This window comes from Mesoplodon bidens (assembly GCF_964165515.1).
Source record: "Mesoplodon bidens genome assembly, chromosome: 13".
NCBI lineage: Eukaryota > Metazoa > Chordata > Mammalia > Artiodactyla > Ziphiidae > Mesoplodon > Mesoplodon bidens.
The window spans coordinates 7,403,302-7,427,449 of record NC_138169.1 but is presented as its reverse complement, the minus strand read 5'-3'; the positions used below and the strand labels follow the sequence as shown (position 1 = coordinate 7,427,449).

At 51.0% G+C, this 24,148-nt stretch overlaps 1 protein-coding gene across 3 annotated transcripts in view; it reads right to left on the bottom strand.

The window, feature by feature from the left end:
* PITPNM2 (phosphatidylinositol transfer protein membrane associated 2) overlaps window positions 1-24,148 on the bottom strand; it is a 147,461-nt gene that overhangs the window by 28,933 nt on the left and 94,380 nt on the right. For 2 of the 3 annotated variants that reach the window (XM_081253151.1, XM_081253152.1), the window contains exon 2: window positions 4,972-5,144. The exons of the other annotated variant lie outside the window; for it this stretch is intronic. In XM_081253151.1, the coding sequence (XP_081109277.1) occupies window positions 4,972-5,049 (78 nt within the window). In that variant the 5' untranslated portion in view covers window positions 5,050-5,144. The remainder of the gene's footprint in view (window positions 1-4,971; window positions 5,145-24,148) is intronic. 3 annotated transcript variants of the gene reach the window in all.

Sequence of the window (24,148 nt, the reverse complement as noted above, 5' to 3'; positions counted from 1 at the left end):
CCAGAATAGGCAAATCCAGAGAGTCAGAAAGTAGATTATTGATTGCCTGGGGGTTGGGGGAAAATGGAGAGCGACTTCTTTATGGGATGATGAAAATGCTCTAGAATTGTGATGGTTTCACAACTCTGTGAACGTGCTAAAAGCCACTAAACTATACACTTCAAATGTGTGAATTGTGTGGTGTGGCACTTACAGCTCAATAAATCTGGTATAAAACAAAACAAACAAATAAAAACCAACCTTGCCTCTTGTACTCAACTAAGATTTCAGAGAGATCAAACACGGGGAGTGAGAAGGGGCCTCGGAGGCACTGCCTTGGAGACGTGATGCCTGGGTCACCTTCAAGTGTCTTTCTGCCACGAACGTCCTTCCCAGGGTGCAGAAGCTCAGGTTTCTGCTTCTGCACAGAACCTCGTGGTCACGGTGCTGGTGACATTAAGCCCAGCATCTGTTTCCACGGTAACACGACAGCACCAGCAAGGCCGTCTTCGGTCAGCGTCCTGCGCAGCAGGTGCGCATATGCACTCACACACGCACGCACCTGAGTCCTCGCACACGTACACAGGCACTCCCCACCGCACGGCCTCGCCCTCGGGGCACGCACCCTCTCTAAGGCACAAAGACGTGATACATCTCCATGGCCAGAGACACTGAGTCCCCTTCAGAAAAAAGAGCAGACCCTGGTTGAGGCCACAGATGGAGTCAGAGCAGGGACACGCCATTCCTCACTCTTTAAAGGAGCTCCTGGAATGTGGCCCGGATTCCGTAATGAAAACAGCGACCGTTTCCTGGATGCTTTCCAAGATTCCGCCTCTTACAGTAGCTTCGTTTATTAGCAGTTGTGCTAAGCGCTTGGCATGCGCTTTCTCATAGAGTTACTGCGACGAGCCCTTGAGAAGACTGCAGGACTACTATCCCCCCAAGGTACAGATGGGAAGGTGGAGCCTCAGAGAGGCCGAGCGACCCGTCCAAGGTTACACAGTTACCAAACAGCAGAGCCAGGACGAACTCAGACCTGTTGGATTCCAGGGCCTGCTCGCCCCAAAGCAGTGAGCGCCTCAAGGAAAACGCCTCGGGACAAGGTAGGTGCTGAGAAGTAGTTATTGAGCAAGTACAGAGACCGTAGTCCTAACCCTGTGGCCAACTTCCTCTCATCCTGGACAAGTTGCTTCTTGTGTCTGGTCTCAGTTTCTAAAACTGTAAGTGGGGAGGGGGCTACCTGGCTGCCCAAGCCCCAGTGTAGTGGGTTAAAGGCCTCCCCGCCCAAATCCATGTCTACCTAGCATCTCAAACTGTGACCTTATCTGGAAATAGGGTGTTTGCAGATGTACTGATAATTAGTTAAGATGAGGTCATCTTAACTTAGATGGATTAGACAACTTAGGGTGGGTCCTAAATCCAATGAGAAGAGATCATTATAAGAAGAGAAAACGGAGACACAGACACACACACAGGGCGGGCAGCCATGTGACAACACAGGCAGAGACTGGAGTGAAACAGCTTTAAACCAAGGAACGCCAAGGATTGCCGGCCACCACCAGAAGCTGGGAGAGTCGAGGGAGGATCCCCCCCAGCCCCCCAGAGCCTTCAGAGGGAGTACGGCCCGCTGACACCTTGATTTTGGACTTCTGTCCTCCAGAACTTTGAGAGAATAAATTTCTGTTGCTTTAAGCCATCCAGTTTGTGGTGCTTTGTTACGGCAGCCCCAGGGAATGAAACATCTGGGTGCTGGGTGGCTCGGTGAGAAAAGGACGTGCAGGTCAGAGGGGTCAGTGCACACGGAGTCTCTGAGGGCTGAGGTGCGGCCTGCCAGGGATCCCAGGGCAGAGAAGGCACAGGGAAGGCCAGAGAGGGAGCAGGGGCGGGGAGGGTGCCTCCCACCTGGCCTCACTGGGGCTGCACAGACCCCAGGCCCCAGGGATGGGGGAGGGGAGAAGAGGAGGAGGGGAGGGTCCTGCTCACATCAGAAGCCACTGCCCATCCCTGCCAACCACTCCCGCAAGCAAGTGGTGCTGTGGTGCCTCCCCGGAGACTGCGGGCTTGACCTACCCTGCCCTGCCCTCACAGGCTGGGTGAAGGCCCCTCCCCACTCCTCTCCTCCCCTCCCCTATCCCTGGGGCCTGGGGTCTGCAAGGGAGGAGCCTGAGCCGGCAGGGGCCTGGTGCAGAAAAAGCACCGGATGAAGGGGGTGGGGGGTAAAGGATTCAAAGTCCAAGAAACACCGGCCAGTCAGGCAGCTCTCAGAGCTGTCCAGGGTCCTGGCTAAGCCGCTTCTGATAGCTTCCCCCGTTTGCTGGGCACCTCCTAGGATGGAAGGCTCTCTCCCAGCCAGACCAATTTCTCTCTCTCTTTTTTTTTTTTTTTTGTGGTACGCGGGCCTCTCACTGTTGTGGCCTCTCCCGTTGCGGAGCACAGGCTCCGGATGCGCAGGCCCAGCGGCCACGGCTCACGGGCCCAGCCGCTCCGCGGCATGTGGGATCCTCCCGGACCGGGGCATGAACCCGTGTCCCCTGCATCAGCAGGCAGACTCTCAGCCACTGCGCCACCAGGGAAGCCCCAATTTTTCTTTTTTTCTTTCTTTCCTTCATTTCTTTTTTTTAACCTTGAACAACATGTATATTGAGCACTGGTCAGGCAGGTATGAGGGAGTTTGATACGGGAGCCCATCTTGTTCACAGCCTCAGGGAGGAAGTGGCTTGTTCAGAAGGCCGGCCTCTTCCTAGCTGCCACCCCAGATGGTAAGCGGGATCAGCGGGCAATGAACTAAGGTCTTGCTCTTCTTTCCAGAAAAACGAAGCTGCCTTCCTTGATGGACCATCCATCTCATAAGGCCCAGCTCGGAATGGAGGCCCTCCTGGAGCACTGGGCTCCCAGCCTCCTAGCCCCACTGCTCTGGCCTCTATTCAGTGGGCTGCATACACATCCGTCTCCCCACAGGCAATCCTGGAGCGCAGAAAGCACTTTTTATTCGTCTCTGTAGCCTAGCCCTTTCCCAGGCCGGGCACAGAAAAGTCTGGTGAATTTAACTTAGTTTTTAAACAGCATTACTGAGGTAGGATTGACATACAATAAACCATCTATTTGTAAAAGTACAGCTGGTGAGCTGTGATGTACGTTCACACCCACGAAACTGTCACACAGTGGAGATAATGGGCTTGTCCATCACCCCCACGGTGGATGGAGCGCCTCCGGAACCGTGGAGCCAGAGGCGGGTAAGACAATGCCAGAGCGGGAGCAGCGGAGGCTGGCCTCGAGAGGCACACAGTGTGAGTGGGGCTGTAGGAGGCATCACCTAGGAGGCTGGGAAGGTTTCACATTAATTGGAGGCATAGGATAGATGTTGAAAAAAGCACCTTAAAACAGGGGGTGCAGATGGCAGGTGTCTGAGGAGCCCTGAGTCAGAGGTGTTTACATACTTGAAAAAGCTTGGGATAAACTGGAAGCTGAAAGTCAGCCTCCTGGGATCTTGATGCTCCCAGCCCCCTAGCAGAGCTGAGGGCCATCTGCTGTGGTCCAGGGTTAGGGTCCAGGGCTCCCCTGGCTCAGCGAGGAATGAGGAAGCCACAGGACAAACAGTGCCTTTGGCAGATCAGCCTGGTCCTTGAACAGGCTGAGAGATTTCCAGAGTGCCTGGCGCTGGGGGGCTGATGCCAGTCTCACCTCTCCCCACTCTCGAGGAATAATTACTGGGTAAGTGGTTCAAGAGGGAGTTGAGTGGCGCTTCTGAAGCAGCATGGAGCAAAAAGCCCCCCAGAGAGGCTGAGTTGGCCTTCTGTTCTCTTCCCAGCCAAGCTTCCCACGCTGAGGGCCGGGTCAGACTCGGGATGAAGGTGCAGGCCCTGCCGGGCTCTCCCTGCCCTGATGGCCCCGTGTAACGCTTGCACAGCCAGGGGCTGCACCGAGGCATCCGTGTACCCAGAAAAGCCAGAGCCAGGCCGGGAGCGGGTTCATAATCAGACCCCCAACTGGGAGGAAAGCTGCCAGGCCAGGCAAACTGCTGGGGCACCGAGGATGAGCAAGAGGCTGGCAGAGAAGCTGGGATGGGGACCCCCATGGGGCAGGACCACAGCCAGCACCCCAACGAGCAGGAGCTGAGGTCACATCTGGGCCATGAGGACCCGATCCTGGGTCTCCCTATCCTGGGTTCCAGGTTAGTCAGGCACTGAGTAGGGAGGACAGCAACATCTGGGGTGGGGTGATCATCTCTGGTTTGTCACAGGCCCGGTCATCCTTAAAGTCATTTGTGACTCTGTAAACCAGCCACTTGGCCTAAGGCATGGGGAAAGTGCATACCTAGAGCCGGGAGGCAGGCTGTGTGCTCTTGGACAAGTCACTTAACTTCTCTGGGCCTTGCACCTTCCTGTCTGTCAAATGGATTGTCATGGACTGGACGTTTGTGTCCATCGTCCCCCAAATTCATATGTCGAAGCCCCAACCTCCAATGGGATGATGCTAGGAGGTCAGGCCTTTGGGAGGTGATTAGGTCATGTGGGTGGAGCCCTCATAATGGAATTAGTGCCCTTATAAAGGAAGCCCCAGAGAGCTCCCAGGCTCCTTACGCCGTGTGAAGACACAGCAAGCAGGTGGCCGTCTGTAAGCCAGGAAGAGGGCCCTTACCAGACACCAAACCTGTCAGCACCTTGATCTTGGACTTCCCAGCCTCTAGAACTGTGAGAAATAAACGTCTGTTGTTTAAGCCACCCAGTCTGTAGCATTTTGTTATACAGCCCAAGCTGACTAAAGACAAGGATAATATCTGGATCAGTAAGAGGATGGGTGTTCTATACAAAGAGTGTTAGTCTTGTCAGTGCTGTGAATACAGTGCTGGCGAGACAATCCAGTGCCACAAACATCCATGGCGTGTTGCATGTGCCTGGCTTCGTGCTTGGAAGCCAGAGCTCCAGTGCAATTCAGACACTGACCAGAAGCCTACCGGGCAGATACTTCTGTGTGCACGGCCTCACCACCCACCTGTATCATGTACAGCTGGGCAATGCGGTACTCCTCCACGGTCATTGGCAGAGGAATCCGATATTCCTTTATAATCATCTTGGAGTCCAAGCCTTCCCGTCAATGGGGAACTGTGCGTTGGGACTTCTAGGCGAGGTTCCTTAAATAACCATGACAAAATTCACCAAGGACCCCTGAGAGAGAAAGAGAGGACAGGAGAGTCACTTTCTGCAAAAGCTGATGGGTAAAGTAGCACAGGAAGGGCCTGGTCTAGACCCCAGGCTAGAGTTCTGGTCTCAAGTCAGCCATGAGCCCACTGTGTGACCCTGAGCCCACCGCGTGACCTTGAGCAAGTTCCCTCACCTCCCCAGCCTCCATTTTCCCTGTTTGCTAAGCGACTGTGTAGAGGACATGTATAAACTCTGATCAGCCACGAGGAAATAAAGGATTGTTATCCTGCTAGCGAGGGCCAGGCGAGGGGAGGGCATCACATCCCCTAAGAGTCAAGAGCATCGCGTTCTTGTTTTACGCAAGGTTCTAACAGCCGGCAGCCTCAGCTCCCCAGTGTTCTGGAGGAGCTGGAGGCTGGCACGGTGACGGCAGCGAGTGATGAGGGCCGGCAAGAAGGCAGGACAGACAAAACTATGAAAAACAGACGCGAGAATTTTAAAAATCAGCAGTCTGGGACCAATCGGCGTCAGGGCGATCGGTTCTGCTGCTGTTACCAGGTGCAGATGGCAACCCTGCTTCCTGGCAGGAGATCCCGAGTTATCAAAAGAGGTGACCTTAAGTGTAGTTTCAGTTCAATCCACCACCAGCTGCTTATTGATACCTACTCTACTGCCGACATTGGGCAAGGTCTTGGAGGTAGAAGAGGAAAATAAGATAAATGGGTGGATTGCATGGCATGTGAATTATATCACAATAAAGCTATTTTAAAAATATAAGCAAGCAATGTATTCACAGTAACTTGTATTGAAGAGGACAAGATATTTGATGAAGACTTGCACCTAAAGCAATCATATTTAAAAAAAACAAAACAAAACTTAATGCTTGAAGGAGGCATACCTGCAGTGATCTGGAAAATGAAATCATGCATCATAATCTGTCCCCTAGGTGGTGGGGGCTTTGCTGTGGATATATTTGGTTACCCCCAGAGAGACTGGATGCTGTTAACTGGAAGCTCAGTGAAGGTTTCCAAGACAGGCAGTGGCAGAATCAGGATAGTAGTTTAGAAGGACCACGCCGGGGACAGCAGTCAGTGAAGATTCACAGGGACTGGAGGCAGGACGCTGGCTAAGTGATAAAAGCAAGGGCCGACCGGGCGGGCAGCTTCCCCAGGGCACCATGTGTACGAGGCCTGCACATCAGCCAGGCACTAACGCATTACTGGATAACTAACGCGACTGGGAAAAGCATGAATACCAGAACTCTTGGGACCTTCAGTACGTAAGGTGGAAAGAAATTCTTTAATAAACCACCTAAGGAGAGAGATGGAGGATGGGGATGGCCCCCACGTTATTAGCCTAAAGTGACCCCCATGTTGTTTCCTTCTTTACAGCAGGTAGGACGATTAGCCCCCAAAACACCCAGCACCAAACTCAACTTCTCACTTATCCAACTGCTTGAAATACAGTCCAGATAAACATCTTTTTAGCCAATTAGAGTTCATCTACTTTACATACCCCAGAAACTGCACCCAACATCTGCTAGGCATAGATGAGACAAACCTGAGTTCATTAAAGACCCCAAAGGGGGAGTTTTGTGACCCAGAGGCTCTCCATCGTGATTCTGAGCAATGCCACCTAGACACGTGAGCCCCCTGTCTAATTCCGCCTCTCCCTTTCTGGGTGGTGGTCCCACATCACTGCATCTGGAAGGCCTCTTGCTGGGAGAAATTTTCCACCCTAGCAAACCTGTCCCAGCGCCATCCAGGAAAGCTTGTTACTGCCCCTCCGGGTCCTGTCTTTTCCCTGATCAACCCCAGACCACTGAGCTTACCCCAGAGGGGAGGACTCAACTCTCCAGAGGCTGTGCTCATGTGCAAACATCACCTCTAACCTTCCTTGAAGGTGTGGGTCCAGCCAACAGCTAAGAGGGCACGTGGGTTCGGGGCCCGAGCTGAAAGAGGCTGCGGGCTGCCTGCACTTGGCTCCGAGGCCCACAGGTCCAAGCTCAAGTCTGGCTGGAAGCTGAGGCCGCAGGAGAGACGAGTGATGGTCCAGAGCCCCCAAGGCACCAGCTCCTTCCACAGGAGGATGTGACACAAGACGCTGAGAGAACTCCCTGGCAGTCCAGTGGTTAGGACTCTGCGTTTTCACTGCCGAGGGCATGGGTTCGATCCCTGGCGGGTAACTAGCAAGATCCCTCAAGCCTCGAGGCACAGCCAAAACAAGGAAACAAGACCCTGGGCTCAGCTGGGGCAGCAAGGCACCCAGGCTGACACCCCCAAGAGGGTAGGACAGGCACCCGATTTGGGAACCTCCTGACACAAACAAAGGAGAGAGAACCGTATGCTTGCGAGAGGCTGGATGAAATGCGGACTGGAGACAGGAAAAGGAAAACCTAGGTTCGATAAGGGCCATGTTTCCAAAGCTTTTCCACATGGTTTTGTGGGCTCCTTCTGTAGCAAGGGATAATGCAATGACCCGGAGTGAGCTTGGGCAAGTCCGCGTCGTCATCTAAAGTGCCAACAAAGAGGTCAGATGCAATCTCTATATGTTCTCGAGAAACTCTAAGCAACCTGCCCTTCTGGACTCTTCATGGCTCCACAGTAAATGACGTGCCCGCGCTCGCCCACACACGTCAGACCAAATGTCCACTGGTTTGCCTCTTCCAGCCCACCAGGCACCAGGGCAGGACGTGGGGCCGGACTATGCTTTTTCCTTAGAAGCCTCCATTTCCCCCCAACAGCCTCCACGTCCCCCCATCCTAACACCTGGATGGACCCTCAGAGCATGAGCCAGCACCCAGACACAGGCTTGGTTCTCGATTTCGGGGGCCCTGTGAACATGTGTCTGGAACACACACAGGATAAGGTTCCTCTCCTCCCCAAGTCTCCGCTTTCTTCTCCCAAAGACAAGCTACCCAGTGAGCTGTAATCCCACAGGGGGCGTCCACATCTCCACGTGCAGCCTGAGGGCACAGAGACAGGGAGGGGACACATATCCAGAGGTCCCTCAGCGGCTCCCATGTCCTGGGGGAGCTGGGCTTGCAGGCGAAGCTTAGGGCCGACCAAGGGCAATAACCCCGACGGCCCCCTGGAAGATAACACGCCCCTTAGGCTGCATTTCCATCTCCTGCTGGGCTAGAGGAAGACAGCTGTGCCTCCACCCAACAGGGGCCAAAGAGTGACAGAGGTAGGTATGTAGAAGGAAAGAACAAAATAAACGGTCCTGGGGCTTCCCTGGTGGCGCAGTGGTTGAGAGTCCGCCTGCCGATGCAGGGGACACAGGTTCGTGCCCCGGTCCGGGAAGATCCCACATGCCGCGGAGCGGCTGGGCCCGTGAGCCGTGGCCGCTGAGCCTGCGCGTCCAGAGCCTGTGCTCCGCAACGGGAGAGGCCACAACAGTGAGAGGCCCGCGTACTGCAAAAAAAAATTTTAATAAATAAATCAATAAACGGTCCTGTCTAGTTACAGTTAAGTGCGTGGTGACTAATGATAGGAGAGGACTCAGAACTCTAAGAGTGACACAAAATGTGCAGCAGTCACAGTGGAGCCCCCCCGGGATCTGAGGTCGCAACCTGACAACGCGTTTCCCAGCCGTGTGATCCGTGCCCGCCGAGCCTCGGTTTCTCCATACGTCAAATGGGGATAATGCCACTCGCCGTCCAGAGTCATCACCAGTGTCACCGAGATGAGTGCGGGTGAAGTGCTCACCTGCCAGGGGGTGTTCGTCTCTCAGTCCAGAGGGACTTGGAAAAGGCTTCACAGAATGTGGAGCTTTCAGACGACGCGAGCTAGGTCTCCCAGGATCCGTGAGGTTCTGCTCAGCAGAGCACGTGGGAGGAGGACGCTCTGGGAGAAGGAAAAGCACGAGCAAAGGCCCCGCGGCGGGAATGCGCCGCCCCATCGGAGACACCTCCCACTGGCGCGCCCCCAGCGTCGCCACGCCGTGTCCCCGGAGGATGGGGCCAGGGCGGTGGGGGCACGGAGGCCACCGGCGGCCACTCTCCACAGGGCAGGCTGTGCCCAAGGCTGAGAGCCACACCCACGCGCCCATGGAGTTCAGGGTCGGGTGGGGCGGGAGCGGGGTGACAAGAGACCATCACTTGCTTCAAGAAGGCTCTCTCCCAGGGGAGGTAAGACATACTCGCCAGACAGGGTGTAACCACAAAGCATAAGTTTCCCAACAAGCACTTCCACGCAGAAGCCAAGCCGTCCTTCCGAGCAGCCCTGGGGAAGGTCTGCGGTCACCCACACCCACCAGGGCTGCTCTCTGGGAAGCTGTCAGCGCTCTGGTCACTGTGACCCCCTTGGGTCACTCCCAGCAAGAGGAACAGTGCTCGGGAGAGGGACACTGGCCCCTCGGGGGGCTGTCTTTCAGGGAGGTCACTCTGAAGGGGCCAACAGTCTCTGGTCTCATCAGATACTAGCATTTTATTTACTTAAGAAAGCCAGATCTGTTTCTTTCTACACCTGTGCTAGTTGGTTCTGACAACTATCCTGACTTCCTGTTGAAGACAGAGGAGTAGGAGCACTTCCGTTCTCAAAACGACACAGAGCGGCTAAAGATAGAGAAAAGTCACCACGGCCGAGAAACGAGGAAATGGCTGCAGCCCCGAACCACAGGCCATGACGGATACCAGCCAGACACCACAAGGTCTGAGCTGGGAGGAAGGAACATGCTGACAGCTAACATGTGCTGCCTCGGACCTCTGAACAAATACCACCTCCTGAAAGACATGGAAGGATGGAGTCTAGGGCACATATCATAAGGACAGATATTTTCACAAACTGAACACACCCATATACAGCCAGCACCCAGATCAAGAAACAGAAAATGAATAACCCAGAAGCACCCTCCCCCAGGCACACCTCCCCAACCATGGATAACCATCTGCCTTTTGCCTGTTCTGTATTTTGTACTAGGTTGAAGCCTATGAACTGCCAATACCCAACTGTCTTTGACCCACCGAATGAGCAGTTTCATATGGAATCAGGCTGTAAGTGCACTTTTGATTCTGGCTGCTTTTGGTCCACATCATGTTCCTGGGGTTCATCCAATTTGTTGCATGTAGTGGTAGACGGCTCCCTCTCACTGCTGTCTAGTATTTCACTGGGTGAATATGCTGTAATTGATTTAACCATTCCATTGTTGATGGGCATTTGGGTCATTTCCAATTTGGGGCTGACGGGAATAGGGCTGCTGTGAACAACTGAGTACACGCAGAGATGCAATTTTACATTATGGAATGGGAGGGGAGTGAGAGCCAATGGGAAAATCACACCAATATGCCGTTTCTATGACAGAACCTAGTTCTCCAGGTAAAGGAATGAAGTGGGGCTTGGGAGGGAGAAGGGGCAGTGAGGGGCTGGTCATAATACAGAGAGTCAGAGACCTAAAGAGCTTTTCTGTGAACCACCATGACTGCATGAACCCCCAAACCTGAGAGAGCTGGAATCCCTGGGCACAGGACAAAAAACAGCTCTCGGAAGAGAGTCTTCCAGACAATAAATAAGCCCAAAATGCAGCTGCAGGCTGCTCCAGATCACTCCTTGCATTTCCCACATGTTGCTATTTAGAAGGTAGCTAGAGAACAATAATCAGAAAGGAACTCAGTGGGTCCTATGCATTAAGGGTGGGGGGCAAGTGAAGAACATGCATCACACGAGGAATCATCCACAGAAATGCAGAAAGACTTCAGAAACGACAGTTCTCCATTGACTCAGAGAAATGACAGATATAATCTCTTAGAAACTGGTGGGGGCAGAGGAGTGGAAGGAAGGAAACATAGAAATTTAAAAAAGAAATGATGGGATGACAGGAGAGATGAACGTTGAAAGGCTGGTTAGCAGAGTTCAGGGGAAAATGGGAAAGAAAAATACATACATCACAGATATTTTTTAAAAGCCATACTATAAGCAATGAATAAAGGAGCAAAGCACAGTGTGAACAATTAGAGACGGTGGGCGGGCTTGAGGAACTCACACAAGATTAAATGAAGACTGATAAGACAAAATGACAGACATGGGAGGCAAAAGGAAATCCAACATATACATAATTAGTATGCTTCTCTGAGGAAATAGAATAATAGAATGGGGGTGGGGGAAGTATTCAAATATATAATGAAAAAATTCCCTGAAATAAAAAAGACTTGACTCTGCAGATTAACTGCCATTCTGTAGTCCAGGAAAACCTGATGGTATAATGAACACCGAGACATCCTAAAAAAAGTTATTGAGCTTAAAGGATAAAGAAAGAATCATATAACGAGGGGGCACGGGGAGATGAGTTGAGGACAATCAGAATCCTCCTCAGCAACACAATTTCAGAAAACAGTGGAGCAATATCTATAGAGTTCTAAGAGAAAGAAATTGTAAACCAGAATTTTATACCCAGCTAAGTTGTCCTTTAAGCATAAAGTTAATAGACATTCTGAAACATGCATTTAGGAGCCTAGACATCTATAATGTCTTTTAAAAATTACCTGATGCTAAAATCCAACCAACCAAAAGATAAATAAAAGTAAGTTCATCAATGGAGGAATCCTGGTGAATACTGAGTTAATATTTTTGAAACCAAGGCAATTATGGTTATTGAATAGAATACAAAAACCTTGACAAAGTCCACAAATAATATAACTAACAAAAATTGAGAGTGGAGGGGCCTCCCTGGTGGCGCAGTGGTTGAGAGTCCGCCTGCCGATGCAGGGGATACGGGTTCGTGCCCCGGTCTGGGAGGATCCCATATGCCGCGGAGCGGCTGGGCCCGTGAGCCATGGCTGCTGGGCCTGCGCGTCCGGAGCCTGTGCTCCGCAAGGGGAGAGGCCACAGCAGTGAGAGGCCCACATACCGCAAAAAGAAAAAAGAAAAAAAAAAAATTGAGAGTGGAAAAACAGAAGCATGGAATTTGATTCATTATGTAGGTTAAAAAACTAAGGAGGGATAAATAGTTGAAGTACAGGAATTTTTAGGGCAGTGGAACTATTCTGTATGATGCTACTATGGTGGATGTGTATCATTATACATTTGTCAAAACTCATAGAATGTACAACACAAAGAGTGACCCCTAATGTAAACAATGGGCTTTGGGTGATAATGATGTACCAATGTAGGGTCATCAGTTGTACTGCACCATCTGGAGGGGGATGTTGATAATGGAGGGGGATGTTGATAATAGGGGAGGCTGTGCTTGTGTCGGGGCAGGGAGTATATGGAGAATCTCTGTACCTTCCTCTCAATTTTGCTGTAAATTTAAAACTAAAAAATAAATTTTATTACTTAAAAAAATTAACGACTCCAACCTTTTAAAAGTTTTTCTCTCAGAAAGTAGATTAGAGGTTACCAGGGAGAGAGGGGAATAGGGGGTCATTGTCGAATGCTTATGGAGTTTCAATTTCGGTGATAAAAACATTTTGGAAATAGTAGTGAGGATAGTTGTACAATATTGGAAATGTACTAATGCCACACAACTGTACACTTAAAAATGGTTAAAATGGCAAATTTTGTGTTATAGATAAATATATCACAATTTTAAAGATTAATGTAATAGGCCCCAAACCATTGAATTGTACACTTTAAATGTGAATTGTATGGTATGTGAACTATATCTAATAAAGCTGTTAAGTTTGTTTCCCTCTTTTCTCACCTTAACTTTAACCTGTTAGGAACTATTATCACTTATGATGAAGAAATGTTTTTCTGAAGTTTAACAATTCCCTTCTGTTTCATTTTAGATACATGCAAGTAGGTGATTTATCTTTGGTTAAATTCAAGTAAAATTAAATTTGATTTTTTATTTTTAAGATGCATGTAGAGTACCACCCATTTTTTTAAAAAAAGTTATTACTACTCTGTACATATCTGTACAGAACCTGAAAAAATGTTCACTGGATGCTGGAGAGGGTTATCTCAGGTTGACGGAATTTTGGGCAACTTTTACTTGCACTTTTCTCCATTACTCGATTTTTCACAAGGCAGCAGCAACAGCGTGTGAGCCGTATGTGTATAACCAGTCTGCGTAGTTGTGAAAATGATGGACTTCGAGTCAGCCAGACCTTCTGCTACCTCCCAGCAGTGACCATGGGCAAGTTGCTTAATCTCTTTGATCTTTCATTTGATCTTCTACAAAATAGAGGTGAGACTAGCACCTACCCCGCTGGGCTGTCTCGTGGATTAAATGAGATAATGCACATAAAACGCTTAGTCCACTTCCAACCAACACTCAGCTAGCAATTAGGAGGTGCTGCTGTGCCGAGCAAGGTCTGGAAGACAGGTGCCTGGGGAACAGGGCCTGTGGGCTTCCAGGCTGGGCTGCCAGGGGCAGGTACGGGTGCAGACACTACATGCCCTGGCATCAGGGAAAGACAGCCCAGCAGCCAGGGCACCAACGTCCGAAGGACGAAAGGCCCCTTGGGAGGTCCTGGTTAGCTTTGCAGCCAGAATGCGGCCCTGGTTAGGGCACAAGAGTCCCCTTGTTTTCTTCCCGGCTGAGTCGAAGCCAGGGGGGCACAGGCAGCCACCAGCCCCCTAATGAGAGAAGGCAGTGTGACTTGGCATCTGCCTGTCCCCTGAGCCTCCTCATCCAGCAGCTGCACCCTCAGACAATCTTATTACACCCACCCCGGCTGCCTGCGTTCACAAGACAGACACACGTCTCATCTCCATCCCCGCTGGAGTCGTGATGGGTTAGACAGAATTATATTTTACTTCCTTCCACAGGGCAGCTTTTGGGGCTGGAATAATGAGAGGGAAGAAAGAAATAAAAAAGTCTGCAGAAGCCCTCGTGCGCGGGAAGCCAGGCAAGGAGTCTGTGTGACCATCACACACAAACCACCCTCCCATCTCTCCCCAGGGAGAACAGGGACAGACCCCCTAGAGGGCCTCAGGTATGGTATCTGTCTCTAAAAAAGCCTTGGGCTTGGGCCTCCCTGGTGGCGCAGTGGTTGAGAGTCCGCCTGCCGATGCAGGGGATACGGGTTCGTGCCCCGGTCTGGGAGGATCCCATATGCCGCGGAGCGGCTGGGCCCGTGAGCCATGGCCTCTGGGCCTGCGCGTCCGGAGCCTGTGCTCCGCAACGGGAGAGGCCACAACAGTGAGAGGCCCGCATACCGCAAAAAGAAAAAGAAAAAAAAAAAAAAAAAAAAAAAGCCTTGGGCTTCCAGAACCCATGTATTCACGACCCTAGAAAGGACCCCCAGCCCCCATGTTCACCGGTGTCTTTGAGGGAACAGAAGGGCCAGATGAAGTCAGAGTGGGGGCCACCTGGCATGACGATCAGGGAGGCCACGGGGGGGTGGGACCAGCCCTGGACAAGGTGCGCGGCCCAGGCTGAATCCTGCTGGGCCCGGAGCCCTGGCTTGGACGCTGGGCAAAGTAGGGGCAGGGACGGGTGACCCGACTCCTGCTCAAGCAGCCTGTCCCACCAGAACCCACGTGGGAAGACAGAGAAAAGGGGCCTGCAGTTGACCGAGAGCATCTGATTCTGCCCAAGGACTCAAGGGCAGGACACCTCTCAGGGCCTCCGCAGGTGGGCCCCAAAGGTCTTACGGGACCCCCCCCGGGGGGTCAGCAGTGAAGATGGGGGTGATTATTAGGGTTTGGCTCAGAAGGGTGGGCAAGGTAGGAAGGCAAGATGACTGCTCTGAGTGGAGGTCACGGCGAGACACCCTGACTGGGAGAGAAAGTGAGAGAATTGAGTTTACAGAACCTAATCTGTTTTTCCGTGATGAGCCGGGGTTTGACGTCACAGATGGAATTTAGGAGTGAAGCTGTGCAGAGACAACAGAGGATGGAATCCATCCAAACGCAATTCAGTTGCATTCTGGCCATTAGGTCTGGAAGCTCCTTCAAGCCAGGCCAGGGGAGCCTGCCTAGATGTTTGCAATCGTGGGGAAGGCAGCTGGTGGGGACGGGAGGGGCCCAGGCAGCCTCTGGGGTCTCTACATTCGGAACAGCCCATCTGGCTCCCCTGGGTCTCTAGGAAAGCCCCCTTCTTCTGCTCTCTGCTTCCCAAACCTACTGGCCCCCTATCAGGGACCAAAGTGGGTGACATTAAAAGAACTTCATCTACCCCCATGTGGGCAGCTCCCCACACCCAAAACCTCCCCTCCTACCATCTGTCTCCAGGGAAGGCAGGCTCCAGATGAATGGGAGGGGGCCGTAGAGGGGAAAGGGGCGGTTCCTTGTGCCCCGGGGATCTGGGGCGGGCGGGGGTGTGTGTATGAAGTTAGCACTGATTAGCTGCCTGTCCCCTGGGGGTAAAAGCAGGAGCAGACACACCCCCATGAAAGTCTGAGCTGGAAGGGACGGGGGTGGGGGGCTGGGGGGTCTCCAATCCCTGCCCCCCACAGTAGTCTCACCTTTATCTGTTAGACACTGGACTTCCGCCCAGGTTTCTTGGGAGGGGACAGTACAGGACCCCCGCCCCCTTCCAGCTCAACCCTCACTTTACAAATGGGGAGACTGACGCCTGGATTTCTCAGGTGTGAAGAGCTGGGGGACACAGACCCCGTCCGTGTCCTGTAACCTTATGAGAGGAGGACACGGCACCTCCCCCGCCAGCCTGAGCACTGAAAGGGTCCCCACGGAGCCCCAAAGCCCTGGGCACCCCTGCAGTCACTGACATCCCAGGAAAGGGATGTCAATCTCATGGTTGTTCACCCGCAGTGCCAACCTGGGGACGACTGCCAAGCCACTGCGGGACTCAGTCATTAGCCCCCGCGGGACAGGGCCCAGAGCGTGCAGCTCTCTGCAGGGCTGGGAACGCTGGGTGGCGGGGGTGTTGGGGCCTTGGGAAATGCTTGAGGGTTATGTGGCATGTCATGTGTAACACCCCACTGAAACGGCAGCCAGGGGGCTTAGCAGGGAGGACCTCTTATCTCTATGGCGCAGAGAGCAAAGCGGATCCCGAGAGGGTTGGCGCCCTCCTCAAAGACAGCCGCAAGCCAAGGGTGACCATCGGCACCCCAGTTTCACGACTCCTACTCCCTCGCCGGGCCTGCCATCTCCAACCCCGCTTGTCGGGGAAAAAAAGGAGAGGAGATTCGCAGGTGAGGAAATGAAAACAGACCCAGATCCTCCAAGACGAGCACGAGGGGGCACCAGGCGGAACTCGCCACCGCCTGCACTCCTCGTTGCCCTTTGGGGACCCCGCTGGTCACTGCCGGTGAGGCCATCACCACGCTGGCCTCCAGGGCGCTGCTCCCACACTTAGCACCGAGTACAGCTCAAACGAGGCGGGGCCGTCCGAACAGAATGCCCCTGGATGCTTTGGGGTCAGAAGGGAAACACAGGCCCAGAGGGATCTGGGCCTGACCGCCTGGTTCTGAGCTGTGGCTCGCACAGTGGTCACCTGGGGTTGGCTCAGAAGTTCTGGCTCCTGGTTGCCTTCCGTGGGCGCTACCACTGCAGCAACACCCAGGCCACTGCCCTATGTCAGCAGTACACGCATCTGCCCACCTAAGGTCTGCGTCTGGGCCTGCAGGAGCACGTTGAAATGAGCGCCTCTTAGGGGAGAATGTCCCCCAGCTACTGAGGCAGAAGGAGGGAGAACCCGCTCCTCCAGATGCCTGGAGGCAGGGAGCACCTCCAATTGGGGGGGGGGGGCTCTGGTTAAGCTGGTGTTCAGCGCACCATCCATCACGGGCAGGGGCTCTGCCACAGGCCGGGCCCCAAAGCATCTCCGCTCATTAATCCCCCGGGAAATAGAGGCTTTGGGGCACCAGAGTTAATAAGAAAAGGCAGTAATAAGAGCCAGAGTGGAGATTTTCACCAAAACTGGGGATGATGCCTTGTATGATGATGACGATGCTGATCCTGACAACATAAAATACACATCGGGGACAATCACAGCTACTGGGGCCAAGTGCTCACTTCTCGGGCCAGCCTGGTTTTGGTGGACACCTCGGTGGGCCCAGCACCCGGCAATCCCACCCCACTGATTCTGCTCCTGCACTCCCCACCCCGGCTCTTTTAGACCTTCTCCCCGACTGTTCTTCTTTATTCCCTCAAATTCCCACCAACCCACCTGCACCTACTGCTCCTGCTACAACAGAAAAATGTCTTGGCTCCCATGGGAGGTCAACCTCTCGAGCACTGAGTCCCATTCTTATCATTTAAGAAACTTCTCCTGATAGGCAGAAGAACTGAATAGACATTTTTCTAAAGAAGCCATACAGATGGCCAACAGGCACATGAACAGATAGATGCTCAACATCGCTAATCATCAGACAAATGCAAATCGAAACCACAAAGAGATATCACCTCACGCCTGTCAGAATGGCTATCATCAAAAAGGCCACAAATAACAAGTGTTGGAGAGAATGTGGAGAAAAGGGAACCCTCCTACACTGTTGATGGGAATGTGAATTGGTGCAGCCACTATGGAGAACAGTATGGAGGTTCCTCAAAAAACTAAAAATAGGGCTACCATACGATCCAGCAATTCCAGTCCTGGGTATATATCCAAAGAAAATGAAAACATTAATTCAAAAAGATACACACACCCCAATGTTCACAGTAGCATTATTTACAATAGCTAAGATATGGATGCAACCTAAGTGTCCATCAACAGATGAATGGATAAAGAAGATGTGGTACACACACACACACACACACACACAATAGAATACTACTCAGCTATAAAAAAAGAATGAAATTTTGCCATTTGCAACCTCATGGATAGACTTGGACGGTATTATGCTTAGTGAAATAAGTCAGACAGAGAAAGACAAATACTGTATGTTGTCACTTATATATGGAATCTAAAAAATAAAATCAATGAATACAACAAAACAGAAACACACTCACAGATACAAAGAACAAACTAGCGGTTACCAGTGGGGAGAGGGAAGTGGGGAGGGGCAAGATGGAGGTAGGAGATTAGAGGTATAAACTACTATACTTATTTATTTATAAGAGGTACAAACTACTATAATTATTTATTTATAAAATAAATAAGCTACAAGGATATATTGTACGGCACAGGGAATATAGCCAATATTTTACAATAACTTTAAATGGAGTATAATCAATAAAATATTGAATCACTATGTTGTACACCTGAAACAAATATAATGTTGTAAATCAACTACACTTTTTAATTGAATTTAATTTGTTTTTAATAAATTTATTTATTTATTGGCTGCATTGGGTCTTTGTTGCTGCGCACGGGCTTTCTCTAGTTGTGGCGAGCGGGGGTTCCTCTTTGTTGCGGTGCGTGGGCTTCTCATTGCGGTGGCTTCTCTTGTTGTGGAGCACGGGCTCTAGGTATGCGGGCTTCAGTAGTTGTGGCTCGCAGGCTCTAGAGCGCAGGCTCAGTAGTTGTGGCGCATGGGCTTAGTTGCTCCGTGGCATGTGGGATCTTCCCACATGGACCAGCGCTCGAATCCGTGTCCCTTGCATTGGCAGGTGGATTCTTAACCACTGAGCCACCAGGGAAGCCCTTAATTTTAAATATAAATAAAATCGGGACTTCCCTGGCGGTCCAGTGGTTAAGACTCTGAGCTTCCAATGTAGGGGCACGGGTTCGATCCCTGGTCGGGGAGCTAAGATCCTGCATGCCACGTGGTGCGGCCAGAGAATAAATAAATAAATAAATAAATAAATAAATAAATAAATATTAAAAAGCAGGAAGAAAAGAACCTTCTTCTAAGTTAACTATCAGTTTCTGCCTCTCCACTGCAGGCCCCACCCCCATAAGCATGCAGACATGCTGGTGATAGGTCCCATATTTACGAAAACCAAACAAAAACCCCATAGCTCGATCTCTCTTTTTTAAGCTAACTTTTGAGTTATAGTTGACATACAACATTCTGTAAGTTTCAGGTGTACAACAAAGAGGTTCAATCCCATAGCTCTCCACACCCCACTTCCTGCTCTTGGAACCATCCCATTTCTCTGCTCCCCTTTACAGCAAAAATCCTCTCAAGAGTTAGCTCTTCTTGCAGTTTCCACCCTCTCACCTCCCAGCATCCTTTCAAGCTCACCACATCCCTGAAACTGCATCGGTCAAGTCCATCAATGACCTCTGCATGGCTAAGCCAGTGGCCAGCTCTCAGTCCTCGTATTTCCATCTTCTGTTAATTCCTGTGTTTAACACATCCTGATGGAGCGTCTGAGGCTCGCAGGCAGGTAGCATGGTCCTTGAATAGATTTCTGCCTGGAAAAGGTTCTTTCTACTTAGCCAGCACACCCAACCAGCAAACCTCCACTCGGAGCCGACCGTGTGCAAGATTCCAGCGCCGAGGCTCCGAGCCAGCTTATTCAGGGCCTGTCAGCCATCAGCTGCAAATTATAATTTTTGTTTGCTTGTTTAAAAAAAAAAAAAAAAGCTGCTGTTATGCAGCCTGCTCATAGCCCCACAGGGCTGGCCTGAAATCTGGAAGGGCTCCCACCCCATGTCAGGAGTTTTAAGAGCCAGTGTCCCTGATTCTACCGCCTTAAGCCAACCCTACTTATGACACCCCAAGGCTCTGCACTCCCACAGCACCTTCTGCAAAAGCTACAGCCCAACGGCGCACAGGCCCAGTGCTTTCTAGGTGTCCCAGTGGAGCATTAAAGCCCTTTAGCTCTGAGAAACCGCCTACAGTTCCCCACGAGCCTAAAACCATTTTTCCCAAACTTGCTGATCCCAGGAACCAACTGGAATGTTCTTTGAAGACACAGGTTCCGGAGCAACAGAATGCTCAGAGACCAAGCCCCACCCTACCCTCGCTCGTCATGGGCACCGCAAGGAGGACGCCCAAAAAAATACAGTCCATCCCAGCCTGACTCTCCTGAAGACCCTACCGGGGTCTCATCATACCCTGCACCCTGACACCCGGAAACCAGATTTTCTGCTTGGTCCCTTGGTGTATAAATTCCTCGATCATTTTACACATTCAGGCCACATGAATAAACGATGAGTGACTTAATCCTCACGACTGCCTTGAGTTAGATATATTACCTCCCCATTTATCTATTCACTTTATTGACATGTAATTTGCATAGCATACAATTCACCCTTTTTAAGTGTACAATTCAGTGGGTTTTGATATATTTACAAAGTTTTGCAACCATCACCACTAATTCCAGAACATTTCTCGTCCCAGAAGGAAACCCCATACTCATCACTCACTCCTACTCCCCACCTCCCTAGGGATACATTCATCTATTCTTGACACTGTGGATTTGTCTATTCTGGAGATTTCATCTTAATGGAGTCATACAATAATGTGGCCTTTGGTGTCTAGCTTCTTTCACTCAGCAAGCATCATATTCTCAAGTTTCATCCACATTGTAGCATGCATCAGTCCCTCACTCCGTTCTGTGCAGAATAGCATTCTACTGCACGGCTATTATGCCCCTTTTTTTTTCTTTTAAAGCACCGCACGGCACGCGGGATCTTAGTTCCCCGACCAGGGACTGCCCTCGAGCCCCCTGCAGTGGAAGCGCAGAGTCTTAACCACTGGACCGCCAGGGAAGTCTCTATTATGCCCATTTTTATAGCTGAGGAAACTGTGGCTCAGTGTCATTAAGGCATCTCGTCCCCCATCACTCAGCTGGAGTCAGGTTTATCTATCTTTCTGTGTGGCCAGGATAGGAACAGCTTAAGAACTGAACAAATGTCATCTAAATTGATGTCAATTTATATAAATATATCCATCCCCCTAGCGCTGATAATGGCATTTTATGGTTTACAAATGCTTTTAGCTTCTGGCTTTTGCAGCCCAATCCTCCAAGGTGGAAAGGCAAGTGTGCCCCATTTTGGGAAGGAATCAAAAACTTAAGTGGTGTGTTCAAGGCTAGAGATATTTATTGATGGGTTAGTGGTGTTGCGTCTGAATCCAGATATAATGTGAGCAAATAGGTTTAATGTTTGTTTAAAGCAAAAAAAAGTTTGTTGAAAGCAAAAAACTTTAATGCTTTTTACAAAGATGCATGGTTTAGTGAAATCATTTTTGCCTTTTCTTTCAGATTATTTTGTCATGAGTGCAAACCTTGGAGCTGAGGGCCAACCCCATGTAGACTACATCCAAGGGTGATTACTTGGCTTTATTTTAATGTTCCTGACGGATCTTGGAAATAAGAGTTGATATTTCTTTCCAAACACAAACTCCTTGGTTCCAGCTCAAATGTGCATTGCAGAGCAAGGGACCTGGGAATATGCATTTTTAATAAGTTCCCTAGGTGGCTAGTAAGAACAGGGAAGTGCCTAGAGGCTAAAACCTTAATTCCATAACCTGGCAAGAAAGATTCTTAAATTCTAGCCTCAACAAGTCCCTCCAACCTTTCCTCCCAGCAAGGAATCTGACACTGGGGCCCCTCTGAACAGCATGCAACCAGCGGTGTTTACTAAGCCAGATGTCCAGGCTCTGTGCTGGGTGCCAGGGGTTGCAGGGGACCAAGACAGAGCCCTCAGGGAGCTCCTAGGCTATTAGGGAAGACAGATACCGCATAAGTCATCAAAAACCTGGTGGGGAATATTATTCAGCCTTAAAAAGGAAGGAGATCTGCCCCCTGGACCCTGCCTGCCCGCCTTCCTATGCTGCAGCCACGTGGGCTGCTTCCTTCCGTGGAATACGCCAGGCTACTTCCCAACCCTGGGCCTCTGCCATCCCCAGTACACACGCGTCCTCCAGGCTGGGGGCTGTGGCACAGGTGGCTCCTTGTCATGATCCAGGCCGTGGTCCAGATGCCATGTGCCCTCAGTGGAGGAGCCCCCCACTGGCTCAGCATCCTTTGTAATGGTCTGAGCCACCTGCACCTGGCCATGCCTCCCCCACAGCACAGCTGGTCCCACGTCCAGGACCTCGCCCATCGTGCTCGTGGCTACAACAGTGCCCGGGCCGATGCCACGGTGACAAATCTGTCCTGTTCGTCTTGTCGTTCTCAGCAGGTGCCATGGAGCAGGGGCCTTAGGTACTCAGAAAGCCTGGCTTGGTAAACGTTCACACAGCCCCTCAACAGGCAGATAACGCCGCTAAGCAGCCAAAGTGCTAATTACAAACTGCTCCCTTAGCTGTTCCTCGGAGCAACGAAAGGATTCTCTAAGAATAGCGTACCCTCCCTGTTGTGTCCCTGGAAGAACAAACCGAGTTTCTTGACGGCGTCTGTGACTCCGACTGTTCATGGAGCCAGACTTGCCTCCCCCCAAACAGCGTGCACAGGGGTATAAAGCTCAGACAGGCAGAGAGGGCTGCGTGTTGTTATCCACGGCGGGTGTGCGTGGGCATCTGAGGCCCCCTTCCAATGGGTGGGTTTGGGAGAGACAAGTGTGGCCCTGAATGAGCTACAGCAAAGCCAGGAGGCCCAAATGGCCTTAGAGAGGCTGCCGCCCCCCTCAGATGCTCACGGTACATTACAGTTTGTCACCCTTGGAAAGTTAATGCTCGGAAGCAGCCAGGGCAATGCAGGGAGATGAGAGCCCAGAGGGGCTAAGTCACCTGGCGAGGCCACACAGTGAGTCAAAGGCAGAACCACACTAGAATCCACATTTCCTGGCCTGCGATCCAGAGCTTGCTCTACTGTGCCCTTGGGTAAGCAAGTGTCCAGGTGCCTCAGGCTCCAACAATTGGGTCCAAATACTCAACTCAGAAGGGAGCAATAAGGCTGCGTTGGGTGTCCCCAGGGGGAGGTGTGCACGTGTGTGCACATGCAAATCCACATGTCTGTACAACTTTGCCCAGGCCTTGCTCCATCTCACTGTATGAGTGGTGTGGCCTTTACAGCCAGGCTTCCCAGGGCTGCTGGGGAACACAACATGCCTGGAAAGTTTCCCAGGTAACTGGCTCTTCTTTACAGTTATTAGCGTCCCTTCATCACCCCATAAAATCCTTCCCCAGATGATGGATGCCACCCCTCTCCAGGGAGGGAGAGAGGAAAGAAAGAAAGCACAAAGAAAAAAAAAAAACTGGTGAAATTTGGAAAGCCCCATGGGTTCATAACTTGGGAAGAGAAACCATCAGCTGTAGCTGGGTTGCTTAGTTCAGTTGCACAGGCTGTGTACTGCCCAAGTCCAGGCAGATTGACACTCCCTTGAGTTGGGCAGTGCAGGGAAAGGGCCCTGACTGATTTGGAGGAATGTCTTCAATAGTCTCAAAGCCCACTCCTCACTGAAACCTTGTCCTAGCATAAGGACTGCTCCGTTCTCAGGAATTGAAGCCCAGGACCTGAGAGAAGAAATTAGCCATCTTCTATGAGCTGAGTTTCACATACTTCTCCAGCATTTTCTCCCCCTCCCTCCAAACTACTCTCCATTCCTACCTCTGTCTTTCATCAATTCTGGAAAATTCTCAGCAATTCTCTCTTCAAACCCGGCCTCTGGCTTATTTTCCTCTTCTCTTTCTGGTACTGTGATTAGATGAATGTTAGGTGTTCTCCTCCGTGTGTCTTATCTCCGCCACAGCTTCCTCTCTTCCCAGTGTTCAATCCTGGGTGACCTCTTCACATCTGGCTTCCAGTCACTAATCCCTTCTTCAGCTATGACTGCTCTCCTAGTGAAGTTCTGTTTGGTTCTTTTCCAAATTTGCTTCTTCATTTTTTTTTGGCAGTGCCATGCGGCTTGCAGGATCTTAGTTCCCCAACCGGGGATTGAACCTGCGCCCTCAGCAGTGAAAGCACAGAGTCCTAACCACTGGACCGCCAGGGAATTCCTTCCCTCTTCATTTTTTACAGCTTTTTATCCCCTGCACATATTTTCAACCATGCCTTTCATTTATTTAAATGCATCAAATGTAGTCATTTTATCGTCTAGGCCTAAATACTGCCCTATCTGAAGTCCCGAGGGCTGTTTCGGAGGCAAACTGTCCGGGCTGCCTCTGGCTCATGTGCTCGGTCACCTCTTGACTCCATTACTTTGACTGTGAACTGATCATTTTCTGTGGAGGTTATTTGTAGAAATCTTCTGAGACTTAGGACAAGGGACCGCTGCAGTCTTTCTGAACCACTAGGTTCGTTTGAGTTCATCTTTCTCACTCTTTTATTCTTCCTCCCAAATAGCTAGTGAGTGTATTTGTTCCCTGGGGCTGTTGTCACAAACTGGGTGGCTTTTAA